The sequence below is a fragment of the Rhincodon typus genome, chromosome 34 (assembly GCF_021869965.1).
Source record: "Rhincodon typus isolate 14 chromosome 34, sRhiTyp1.1, whole genome shotgun sequence".
Lineage (NCBI taxonomy): Eukaryota > Metazoa > Chordata > Chondrichthyes > Orectolobiformes > Rhincodontidae > Rhincodon > Rhincodon typus.
In genome coordinates this window covers 16,977,152-16,990,951 of record NC_063365.1, presented here as the reverse complement: position 1 = coordinate 16,990,951, position 13,800 = coordinate 16,977,152, and the positions used below count along the sequence as shown (strand labels likewise).

The following is a 13,800-nucleotide window of genomic DNA, read 5'->3' as shown; positions in this document are numbered from 1 at the left end:
GAGAGAGAGAGGGAGAGAGTGTGTGAGAGAGAGAGGGAGAGAGTGTGAGAGAGAGAGAGGGAGTGTGAGAGAGGGAGATTGTGTGCACATGTGCACGGGTGTGGTGTGTATGCATGTGTACTTAGTTTCGCAACGCCCAATGTTAGCACCAACAAAATGTGCTGATGTGACAACAATATTTACCAGCAGTTTATTTGCTCAGTACCACAATCCATCACTGTCCAATCGGTCAAATAATCGAGGACCACAGCAGCCAAGAGTCATAGCATCTCAGGATTTGTTCATGGTGTCAGCAATTTGATGCATGGTGATTTGAAATGATTCAAAATGGCACATAGCAGAAGACATGGCCCCATTTGAAATACAAATCAGTCACTTTACAAAAGGCAACATATATTTTCCTGTTTTTAATCCGGTTGAGTTTAAGGGTGTGGAGGGTGGTGGGCAATGTTTGGAGGAGGTAAACCACAGATTTACAGCACAGACAACCACTTTTCCTACCTGCTGATTTTGGAGTGAACTTGTCTCTGTTTGCAGCACATACAGCCAGCAGTCTGTATCCAAGATCCAAGTCAAAACCTTGCTGTGCGGCTACCCTGCTGACAACCTAGGCCAGAAACAAAAGCACAGCACATCATTAAACTCGGAGTTACACATAAAGCAGAAAAACACTGGGAAACATTTGGGAGTAAGGGGGCAATTGTGTTTGCCTCATAGCAACCGCTTGAGTTTGGTGTGGTTAGAGAGAGAGAGTGCTAGCAAACAGATGAAGCTGTATATTTTACACAGTCCTCACACCTTTCCTTCCCTGGGCCCTTTTGTGCTTTAAGCTGCCATTGAGTATTGCCTTGCTTCACAGTGGTGAAGAAATACTGTTGTAAAGTAAGCTTCAGGCTTGTAACTCGCACAAACTGGGCTTGCAGCCAAGTCTGAGCGAACACTCCCTCATTTTCTCCTGGCAAGTCACATTTAACGGGTTCATCATTAACACATCCTGGTTTAGGGTGAACACTTCAAGGCCTCAGGCAGCAGTGTGTGCAGGAACCTTCTGTACTGAAGGAGTGGCTTCGAATGCAGGCACACAGTCTCAAAGCAATTCCCCCCACCCCCCAACTCCTGACCATTCATGTAACCCTTCTTCTAGAGATCTAGCATCACTGTTTTTGTTAGGCATCTCACACTTCTGTTGGGTCTCCAATGCAGACAGAATGCAAGGAGTCATTTTTATAATCTTTGAGTTGAGAACAGCATGCGTCTCCAATGTGACAGCAGAAAAATAAACGAGGGGGAGGGCTAACGTGAGGTTCCTGGCCTCTGAAGGCTCCATCTTCTGGGCGCTTCAGGACAATAGAACGCCACATTTTAACCAGTTTAAGCATGTAATTCCAACACAGCCTGTTCAGTCCTGACATGATCTGCGGCAGCTCTCTCACGTCACAGTTTCAGCTCCCGCTCTGGGCACCCAAAAGCAAAATGTAGGCAAACACTCCCAATGCAGTGCCGATGGAATGCTGCATTGTCGTAGGTGCTGTGTTCTGCTTAGGACGTCAATCTTAAGCCCCATCTGCCCTCCCTGGTGGATGTTACGTGGCCAAACAGCACAATTTTAAAGGAACAGGGAGCAGGGACATTCTCCACAGCATCCTGGTCGATATTTACCTCTCAACCAGGATCACCGAAATCAGATAATCTGGTCATTAATATCATTGCTAGATGTGGAACGATGCTGTGTGCAAATTGGTTACTTTGTCTCTGATATTACAACAGTCATTACAGCCGATTAAATACCCTTCATATCAAAGATAAGGAGCTGTATGACATTCCAAGGGTATAAACTAATCACATTTTTCTTTTGCTGTTTTAAAAGGAAGGTCTTTAACCCTCAGGCATGTTGTCAGTGATACAAATTAGATTGATCTTGGCAAACTATTGATAGTTAGCGCTCTTCATTCATAATAAACAGCTTAAGTCTTGAAAACAATCACGTGACTGTGGTAGATTTTTAATCCGTAAGGGAATCAAAGGATTACTGGGAAAAGGGAGGAAAGTGGAGTTGAGGTTATCAGATCAGCCATGATCTCATAGAATGGCGGAGCAGACTTGATGGGCCAATCTGCTTCTACATCACACAGACCCGCTTTTTATAGACCTTTTGGCTACATGGGCAGGAGAATGGAGAGAACCAGCATTGTCCTGTGACCCTTTAACAGCTTCAGTTTGACATCTTCAATCAGGTCCAGCTTAGACACAGCCATCGATTAAATCTTCACCTCTCTGTATGCCAACTGGCTTACATACGCACATATCCGACATCTGATTTGGATATCTCTGCTCTGTTGAAGATGTATTATTACAAACACCTCTTGTTGAAACAGGTTAACAGCTGCTTCGGTTCCAAGCTGAAGACGGTTCTGGAAAGATGTTTCTAGAAGCCATCAGGGCAAAATCTAACCAATCACATTTAGACAAAGTCACCTCCTGCTCCCTGCCTCGCCCCCCAACCCGCCCATATTATGAAATGATGACCGATCCTTACTGCACTCCACCCCAGCTCCCACCTCCCAAATCACCCCAATCCCAACCCTGACATACACAGGCAGGACCACTGAGCAGTTCCTACCCCAACTGTGGATAAACAACTCATTGACCTATAGGAAGGCTGTTCTACATGTTCTGGTGTCAGTTCTGCACCGTATCTGAAAGACAGCACCCCTGACAATGCAGTGCCCCTCAACGTTGCTGTGAAATTGCGGGCCTAGATTCTGTGCTCAGCTCTCTGGAGTGGGATTTGCCATTGTTTGTAGACCGTGGCTGACACCAGGTTTCGATGAGTCACAGAGACATTCCACGTTTCATTTACCTGTCAGTTAACAGGCTTTGAGACATTATCCTGAAGTTACCAAGAACTGGGGGAATTCAAACAGAGACTATCAAACCCTCGTTGTCACTCTCCTATGTATCTTCCTACCAATTGTGTAAATCATTTGGCCCAACAAGTCCCTCTGGGTCACCAGGACTCACCCCCGCTGTAACCCTGCATTTCCCATGGCTAAACCCACCTAGCCTGCACATCCATGGACATTATGGGTAATTTCTCACGGCCAATCCACCCTAACCTGCACATCTTTAGACTGTAGGAAGAAACCGGAGCACCTGGAGGAAACCCACACAGACACTGGGGGACGAAATGCAAACTCGACACAGAGAGTCACCCAAGGGTGGAATCGAACCCGGGTCCCTGGCACTGCAAGGCAGCGGTGCTAACCACTGAGCCACCGAGCCACACTGTAATTTGACTGCATGTGCATCATTACCTCAGTAAAAGAACGTGAATGTGATACCTTGAATTTCATTGGCAGTGGGGAACCTCCAGATGTTAAAGATGCCTAAAAGTATGACAGTTTTCAATAATGCCATACCTCCAGAAAATAGGGTCAGAAATCACACAACACCAGGTTTATTTGAAATCACAAGCTTTCGGAGTGCTGCTCCTTCGTCAGGTGAAGTCACTTCCTGTGATTTCAAATAAACCTGTTGAACTATAATCTGGTGTTGTGTGACTTCTGACCTTGCCCACCCCAGTCCAACACTGGCACCTTCACATCCAGAAAACAGATCCTTCTTAAGAATATTTGAAATAATATCAAAGTTCCTGGAAAAGCCCAGCAGGTCTGGCAGCACCTGTGAGGGAAAAAACAGAGTTAACGTTTCAGGTTTTCTGAAGAAGGGTCCAGACCCGAAACGTCAGCTTTCCTGCTCCTCTGATGCTGCTTGGCCTGCTGTGTTCATCCAGCTCTACACCTTGTTATCTCAGATTCTCCAGCATCGGCAGGTCCTACTATCTCTGAGCTTGCTTTTGTTCCTTATTTACAGCATCCGCAGCTCTTTCGGTTTTTATTTGAAATAATATGTCTGCTCTCATCCTCACTCTTCAATGTAGAAAATGTAAACATCGGTGTGAAGTTCCTGTGACAGTTGGAGACATTAAGAATTAGACTGCATGGGCAGTCAAATGTGGATCCTTTAGTATCTCTTCCTAGCAGACTCCCTCTGCTGGTACATGTGTGTATGATAGCTTCAAATGGACAAGCTGTACAGTGAAATTTTCCATGCACTATAATTGATGTTTGAGGTATTGAAACTGCCAGCCTGAAGCACGATGTGTTCCTGGCTTTTTTTGATTGGCACACAACAATGGAAATTTATATCATGTAGACAATAAATACTGAGCAAAATGGAAATCTGATAGACAGGAATCAAGGAGTCCCTGGGGCACCAAACTGAATTAATGAGATTTAGTTGGGAAGGTACGTGGTTTAGGGGAGCATTGTTCTTTTGTTGTTTAACTAAAATGTAGGTATCATGCAGCTGAAAACGTTAAATAAAAACTAAAAGAACTGCGAATGCTGTCAGAGACAAATGTAGAAAATGCTGCAGGTCTGGCATGTGTGGAGAGAAATCAGATTTAACATTTCGGGTCACAGACCTGCTGAGCTTTACCAGCAATTTCTATTTTTGTCAGTTGAAAATGTTAAATGTCTACTTTGCACTTAAGGCCAACATGGATTTTCCAGTGGGACTTGCAATCTTTTGTTTTTAAGTCTGTAGAAGGGTCACTGGACCTGAAATGTCAACTCTGACTTCTCTCCACAGATGCTGCCGATGTGCTGAGTTTCTCCAGCAGTTTCTGTTTCAGATTTCCAGCATCCATAGTTCTTTGCTGGTTTTGTTCTTTAGGTTTTACTCTTGGACAAGTTTGACAGGAGCCTTGTTACAATATTTCAAGCAGAGTGCTCTGCCCACCTTCAGCGACTTGTGCCCTCTGCTGAGCCCCCATTATAAGCTGCTGACAATGCCTCCCACTCTGCACTCTCAACTTCCACACTCTCATTCTGAGGAGGAAGAAGAGAAGCTTTGTCTCCCTGTTTACAGTTGGTGCTTGCCCAGTGCATGGGTCAATAAAAAAAAAGATAAAATTGGAGGGTGAAGAAGCTTCAGGGCTCTCACTGGCACCCTTGGGCAATTTTTGTGCCACTTACCATCCACCCTGACCTAGTGTGTCCTGGTGTGCACAACAGTACGCAAACCTGACTACTGCACCCGAAATAATTTTGTTACAACTCACTGGGCTAGTGCATCATAAATGGGAGTCCTACTATTACTGGAGCCATATCACATGTTAAAGTTTGTTTTAAGGTACACACAGTACCCCAGTTTACCTGAAGTTCAGACCAGGTTTGATAGAAACCATGTAGCAGATTTCTGTACTAAAAAAAGAATTATTTTCTGTTATGATTAATCAGGCTATAACTACAAGTAAACAGATATAAAGCACTGGCATATAACACTAACTGAAACTCTAATCCCCTCATACACACAGACAGACAAAATATTGACAGAAAAGAAAAAACTGTAAGGTCAGTTCAGTGGTCTTTGCTTCCCAATTCCAATGCCAAGATGATTAATCTTCAGCTAGTTAGGCCTTTGGTTTCAGCTGTCTTTCTTTTGGAAGCTTCCACTAGTTTGTAAAGTGTACAATAATTCTCTTGGAAAATGTCTCTAAGCTGTTGGTTTAAAAGTCACGGCAAATGCTGTAGTAAAGATAACTGGTTGTCTTTCAGTTCGACCTGATTTTTTTTACTACAGAGACCAGGCAGCTTCTCCTGGGGAGAACAACAGCACATCCTTTTGTGTGACAAGAACTGGAAACAAGTTACAATCAGCTTCATTTAGTAAACAACGCCTCTGCTCCTGGTCATCTGCACATTGCAGGACGCCACAGCCACAAAAAAGAGTTCACGACAGGTATCAAATTCCTTGCTGTCAAATTATGCAACCATCTCGGTAAATACCAATTTTTAAAATCAGTTCTTTTTGTTTGCAGTCCATAGTTTAAGAAACAGTTCTGACATTATAACTTACGCATTGGCAATTTGGTGGTGTTCTACATGGTTTTGTAGCCAAAGAGCATTTGGCTGGAGATAACAAGTTCCTGATCTCTGTCCCAGTAATGAATGATTGGCAAGGTGCCACTTTTTGAGGATATGAAAGAAATTCAATCGGTTTTAATCTGACATGCTCCAGAAAGCCAGATCAGGAGCACACCTGGTGGGGCTCAGTGTTTAATAACGATATCCACATATGGAGTTAGGGAGAAGATATTGAGGTTTTATTGTTTTATTGTTAAAATATAAATCAATGCAATCCCTGTTACTCCTCCTTTCCTTCTGGATCCTCTCCCTACCCAGAAACCAACTCTGCTACTAGAAGCTAAGAACCCAGCCCTTAAGCTTCATTCCTCCATATTTTCCTGGCATTGTGCAGACCACCAAACTCCATGGGTAGCAGCAAGCTCAAGGAAATCACCACATTGACGGATGTGGTAGACCCTCTTGAGTAGCTGCCGCATGGCCATGCAGTTTAAAGGGAACATTACTCTTAAATACAATTCCCCATTGTGGGCATTCCTTATTCTCAATCAACACTGGAGCTGTGCTAGTTCACCTTTAAAGGTCTCTTGTGTTGCTGTGGTAGTGTCCATATCTCTGAGACAGGAGGCCTGGGTTCAGGTCCCACATGCATCAGACATGTGTCATAACAGGTTGATTAAGCTATCTTTTAGTTCGCTTTTAAAGGGACCTGGATTTCGAATACTGTCACTTGTTTAATGTTACTGAGGTGTACCTGCACTGATCTCCCCCTGTCAAACTGGATATTAGCCCCAGGATGGACAGCATTGATTCTGCTGTCGTGAATGTTGTTTTTCTTTTAGGATGACACAGTTGGTCTTGTATGCTTGTTATTTTGGGGATTTGATAATTGCCCTGCTGACCCTTCCAACGTTTCCATGCTATTCCCTAGAGGGAAAAACAAGGGTACTGGGGACAATAGAAACAATATATCTCTGAAAAGAATCGAGAAGGACTTTATTTTCCAAAATGCTACGTGGGGCAGGCACTTGTAAGAACATAATGAAGTAGGAGCAGTCCTACAGCGTCAGCATGTCCTCAATGATTCTAACCAATTTTTATAGAAGCACCACAGAAAGCATCCTATCGAGATGCATCACAGCATGGTTATGCAACTGCTCGGCACAAGAGCACAAGAAATTAGAGAGTTGTGAACGCAGCCCAGTCCATCATGAAAACCAGCCTTCCATCCATTGACTCTGTCTACACTTCCCGCTGCTTCACGAAAGCAACCAACATAATCGAGAACCCCTCTTTCACCCTCTTGCACTGGGCACAGATACAAAGTCTGAAAACATGTACTAACAGATTTAAGAACAGCTTCTTCCCTTATGTTAATTAACTTATGAATGGACTTGTCATATATTATATGAGTTGATCTTTCTCTGCACCTTCTCTGCAGCTGTAACACTATATTCTGCTTTCTGTTCTACTACCCTGATGTACTTATGTAAGGTATGACTTGTCTGGTTAGCATGCAAAACAATACTTTTCACTGTATCTCAGGACATGTGACCATAAATCAAATCAGAATAGGCCACATAGCCCATCAAGTCTAGACCGTAATACAATGAGATCATAGCTAATCTGTTAACCCCCAACTCCACTTTCCTGCCTTTTCCCCATAACGCTGGATTCCCTCACTGAATCGGTCTATCTCAGCCCCAAATCTACGTTATGACCCAGTCCTGACAGCCCCCTGCAGTAAAGAACCCTATATGTTTCAGGACTGATGAAGGGTCCAGGCTCGAAACGTCGACTTTCCTCCTCCTCTGATGCTGTCTGACCTGCTCTGCGTCTCCAGCTCCACATTTTATCAACTCTGACTTCCAGTATCTGCAGTCCTTGCTACTCCTAGCTTAGACTGTTGTCCAGTATTTTCAATGATTACAAAACTGTGAATCCAGTTTCATTGACACTCATGCTATTTCTCCCAACAGGGTCCAGCATTTAATGGGAAGCTGGATAAATGCATGAGGAAGAGGGCAGCAAAAAGATAAGGCTGGATAGCATATACTTTAGTCAGGTGGATGTGGCTCACAGAGCGTAAACGCTAGCACAGGGCTATTGGGCCAACTGGCCTGTTACTAACTGTAACAGTACCAAGCTGCAGAACACATTCAGCTCTCTGAGGATTAACAGCCTCTTCCCTTACACACTGTTTGCAGTATTTCACTTCTCACTATAGAAAAATCTAGAAGGGCACTGTTCCACATGTCTGAAATTTGCTTCCTTACATTTCAGTAAACAAAGCTCATGCCAATTTGGGCAGTTAACCAAGGAGATAAAAGAGACCTGTTTGGGCAGAAAGGCAGTCAGGAAGAGTTGTTACCATTGGAATAAGCAAAACCCCAGCAGGTTAGAGATATGAAAAGTTCAGTGGAGTGATGTTTTAAAAGGTAAACTTCTGAATGAGCAATGAAAAATGTTGTGTTTGCACAATCTTGTTATAATAAACACTACAGAGGGGATTGAAAACTGAAGCAGAAACTAAGAAAGTGGTTTTGTTGCTGCGCTCATCCTGTGTTCACATTTATCCTCAAAGTCTGAAGAGATTATGAACTTTCCCGTGCCTTTGGTCTCTCTGATACTGCTAGTAAAGATTTCATCACTTCTCCTCGATCACTATCTCCTCTGGCCTGTGCTTATTCCTTTCCACATTGGCTGCAGCATTGAATAAAAAGAAAAGCTGCTTCTCTCATACTCAAAGGTCTTCATTAGCTGTGTTTACTTCCGAGTTTTGGTGGCATGCTGGAACTCCTTGCTCACAGTAAGTTTGTAATCATCACTTTGGCTTATACTGGGAAATAGCGAGGAGGGAAAATGAATAGAAACGAAGCATCTGGCATTAGAAAATTTGCCAGGTTAATGCTCAAGTTGTTTTAACCAACTTTTAAGTGCGTTTTGTAGTTCAGGAACTGGTGACAGTAGACTGCCATTATTATTAGTCATAGAATCCCTACAGTGTGGAAGCAGGCCGTTCAGCCCATCGGGTCCGCACCGACCCAGCGAACAGCATCCCATCCAGACTCACCCCCTACCCTATCCCTGCATTTCCCATGCCTAATCCACATAGCCTGCACATCCCTGGATACTATGGGGCAATTTAGCATGGCCAATCCACCTAACCTAGCCTGCACATTTTGGGAGTGTGGAAGGAAACCAGAGCAGCTGGAGGAAAACAACGCAGACGCAGGGAGAACGTGCAAATTTCACACAGATAATCGCCCAAGAGTGGAATTGTACCCGGGTCCCTGGTGCTGTGGGGCTGCAGTGCTAACCACTGAGCCACCGTGCCGCCCTAGTTGAGAATAAGTAGGACATTTGCTGGTATAAATCCAGAGGCTTGAGCACTGTATTTGGACCAACGGTCCCAGCCCAGTACAAAGGGAGTTCAACACTGCTGGAAGTCTCCATTTTTGACTGAAACGCTGAACTAAGGTCCTGTGTGTAGTCTTTGCCGGTCACAAAAGAATCCAGGGCAATACTTCGAAAAGCCACAGAGTGTCCTGGCCAATATTTACTCTTCAATAAACATCACTCAAACAGACTATTACATTGCTGTTTCTGGGAACTTGCTGTGAGTAAATTGGCTGCCACATTACACATGCTACATTATAAATAATGGCCATGCTTATAAGGACTTCACTAGCTGCAAGGCAGATTGGGATGTGCCTTGAGGTTTTGAAAGACTCCACGCAGATGCAAGCATCCTCTATATTTTCTTTAATGGATACAAGATGAATGACAAGTTGCATTTATATAGTGCCTTTGATGCAGTAAAACTGTCCCAAATAACGTCACAGCAACATTTTCAGATGAGGGTTCACACCAACGGACAATGAAATATGAGGACAATTGGCAAGAAACTTGTTTTCAGAACTGAATAAAAGGAGAAAAGAGAGAGTTAGAGAGACAGCAAAGTTTAGAAAAGGAATTCCACAGCTTAGGGCCAACCAAGGCTGCATGAGAGGCCATTTTTAACTTCTCTCAACTTAATATTCTCCAAAATAAAAAACTACTTTCAGACAGTGCGGTGGGAAAAGAAATATGTTCAACAGTTTTGCTCGACCAGTTCAACAGCCATCTGTTTTCATTAAATGGTACTGACATAGACCATGTTGCTTTCATTATACCTTTTTCCTCAACAGATTAATATGATAACATCTCTTACATTTTGAGATTGATTTAATGATAAACTTATTTGAGCGACTGACTGCATAAGCTAACCAACATGTGTTCTTCAGATTTATAATACATTCAGAACGCCTTGAAATTTTTCATTGATTGAGTAATGGATATGTGGAGAGGAAGTGATTATTAAAAAAAAAGAAAAGACTGGCTTGCATTTGCATAATGCCCTTACAACCTTAGGATGCTGCAAAGCAATTTACAGCCAACAAAAATATTTTTGAAGTGCTGTGTAAAGTATGATTGTGTAATGCACACTAAATATGCAAGACATACGTGATTCATTTTATTTTGTGTATGACATAGAAAATCAACAATCCTTTGGTGTAACTTAATAAAACTTGCTTAGAAGCATTTTAGGGCAAGTTGACTAGACTAGTATCAGAACTAGGAGCGCTGTCTTATGAGGAAAGGGAGGCTCAGGGAAGACTTCAGGGAAGAGTAAGAGCAGACTTGACTGAAACCTAAGACATTCTGAGGGGTCTTGACAAGGTGTATGCGCTTCCTCTTGTGAGGGAGTCTGAACTAGGAGTCATGATGGGGAAAACAAGTTCTTTTTTCTTTTCAAAGTCCCTTGGTTTCCACTCTTCATAAAGAGGAATCTTTGAATATTTTTATAACAGAGACAGACAGGTTCAGGGTGGGGGGGGGGTGAAAGTTTATCCGGGTAGGTGGGAAAGCAGAGTTAGGATTACAGTCAAATCAGCTATGGGCTTACTGAATGGTATAGCAGCTTAAAAGGGCCGATTGGTCTCCACTTGCTTCGAGCTCCTATATATTACATATAACTCTGTCATACCAGCCAAATATTGTCCTTTCTTCCCAGAGCATTAGTGCACTTCTCTCGAGGGCAATTACGGATGGAAAAGAAATATTAGCTTTGCCAATGATGATCAAATCCTGCAAACAAACGCTTTTAAAAATGTACTGACCTAGAGGAATGAAGTACCATCTCAAATTCAGCCACCAGCTAGTGCTATTGAGCAGTGTTTTACTGACAGGCTACACCATGACATATAAACAGTCTTGCTATCTTCACGCAGAGGATTATTTTAAACAAAGTACTAGTCGCTACAGAAAAAAATAATTTGCATTCGTAAGTGTAATTCATGACCTCAGCATGTTTCAAAGCCACTGAAGTACTGTTTGAAAGGTAGTCACTTATGTAAAACAAAATCACTGGACCCAAAACACTGACTCTGCTTTCTCTCCACAGACGCCACCAGAGCTGCTGAGTTTCTCCAACAATTTCTGTTTTTGAGTCACTTTTATACCATACGCATTGCCCCAGTGAGTGGATTTAACAATATTTTGTATCGAAAGAGTCGGTCTGTTAGCCACTGCACGCAATCCAGAATATTAGTGAAAGTTAACAAAGGGTTTGATTTTGCAACTCACTCCAACACTTGAGCAGAACAGCCATACAACACCCATTCCCTATAAACAGGTACCACAATAATGGGCAGATGGGTGTCATGACAGTTAGCATTGCTGCCTCACAGCACCAGAGACCCAGATCAAATCTGTCCTCAGGTGACTGTCTGTGTGGGGTTTGCACATTCTCCCCGTGTCTGCGTGGGTTTCTTCCGGGTGCTCCGGTTTCCTGCAAAGATGTGCAAATTAGGTGAATTGGCCGTGCTAAATTGCTCATAGTGTCCAGGGATGTGCAGGCTGGGTGGATTAACATGGGAAATGTAGGGTTACAGGGATAGGGTAGTGGGGTGGGATGCTCTTTGGAGGGTCAGTGCAGAATTGATTGGCCGAATGGCCTGCTTCCACACTGTAGGGATTCTATGATTCCATGAATGGGAAGAGATTTGTGCTGAGCACAGACTTTGCATTTTAATTCTATCTAAGCATATAACTCAAACTGAGCTGCTCAACTGCTATCTTGCCCGAGGGTCAGAAGGTTGTGGATTCAAGCCCCATTCCAGCGCTTATTCCTATAAACTTCATCCGTAAATTGTGCAGTTTTGGTTTCCCTGCCCAAGAGGGGATGTGTTTTCCATTGAGGGAACACAGCAAAGGCTCACTGGACTGACACTGGGGTTGGACGGATTGTTCCATGATGGGAGATTGGTGTGACTGGGCTTTCATTCTTCTAAATGCTAATGAATGTGAGGGGAAATGATTGAAACGTAGAAAATTCCAACACAGCTGGACAGACTGGATGCTGGGCAGATGTTTTTCCTGCCTGGGGAGTCTAGAACAAGAGGTTATAGTCACGGCCATTTTGGATTGAGATGAGGAAACAATTCTTCATTCAGAGAGTGGAATTTGCTATCACTGAAAGCCAGTTCCCAGAGTACGCTCAAGAAAGAAGTTTATAATTTTCTTTTTTAAGAGGCATCGAGGGGTTTGGAGAGATAGCGGGATCGACCATGATTATACTGAATGGGCTACTCTTGCTCTTAGTTTCTACGTCGATGCCTCTGAATGCTCATTATTGAGAGACTGCAACGTTATTGTTCAAAGCTCCACTTTTTGGATTAATTATAACCTGAAGTCCTGCCCACCTATTGATTTGAATGCACTGTGGCACTGTTCAAAGACATCCAAGGAGCTTTAATGACATCTAGGACACATGTCGCCACTAATCAGGAGATATTGTGAAAGTTGCTGTGGAAATGTTAAGTCTTTGTTTTTAGATCCAAAGCTCGGGGTCTAGGCAAGAAGAGTGTGGTGGCAGGGGCAAACTAACAAGTGTAAACCTATTGACAAAATTCCTGCAATGGGAGTACAGACACAAAGCCTGGAGAAGCAAAGCTCTGAAGTGGCAGAGCGATGCAACGAGAGGTCATAGCATGTACACGTACACTCTGTTAATCTGCAATAAGCATTGAATCTGTAAATGCCCTTTGGTTAATACTTTGTCATGCAAAGCCATAATTCATCATAACTCTAGAAGCAAAGGCAATAAAAGCATTTCTCCCCCAGTCCCCAGGGTGAGGAACTGTTATACTAATTCTTCAATGCACTTAACAATGGCCTTCACACATAAAAGATACTTTGTGATAATTAGAAGGTAAGCGATTCGGTGAAATCCTTTGTAGCTCAAATGTAACCTAACTTTCAAGAATAACTTTATCTGAAGATCCATTCTGAAAGATGACTACACTTCCCTGTCACTAAGCAACCTTTAGTACGTTGTGACCAAAGGCAACTCATTCAACAATTGCTGGACACGATTCCAAATAAGATGATATAATCAAGTTACGATCGGCTCAGACAGTGCAGCACAAGTGTTACCATTTAGCATAATGTTAACCAGATGATAACTGCTGCTATTATGTGCAGTGAAGTAGCAGGGATGTCTTAATCTCCTACACCTGTGTGTTATGCAGCTACCTACTGCCTCAAGGTTGGGAGGCATCAGCAGTGAAGGGGTGGGATAATGGTGTGGTCGACAGACAGGAATGTGACTGTCATCATGGTCCAAGAGCCTGCTAATACTCCAATGCTAAGTTCCACAGATGTACCCTGGCAGCCCAGGTAAGGTGGACCAGGGTTATCTATTGCCTGTGGAACTAACTGCACCCAGCAACAAGCCAATTGTCTCAGCAAAGAAAATGAGCAAGAAAGGCTAAATCCAGACATGTTCGCTCTTCAAAACACATTGGGAAAGGAGCAGCTTCTTGAA

The 13,800-nt window shown here is 43.3% G+C and overlaps 1 protein-coding gene across 14 annotated transcripts in view; it reads right to left on the bottom strand.

The window, feature by feature from the left end:
* Window positions 1-13,800, bottom strand: part of zmiz1a (zinc finger, MIZ-type containing 1a) — a 257,416-nt gene that overhangs the window by 145,249 nt on the left and 98,367 nt on the right. For all 14 annotated transcript variants that reach the window (XM_048616226.1, XM_048616236.1, XM_048616233.1 and 11 more), the window contains one exon: window positions 502-607. In XM_048616226.1, coding sequence (XP_048472183.1) covers window positions 502-607 — 106 coding nt within the window. The remainder of the gene's footprint in view (window positions 1-501; window positions 608-13,800) is intronic.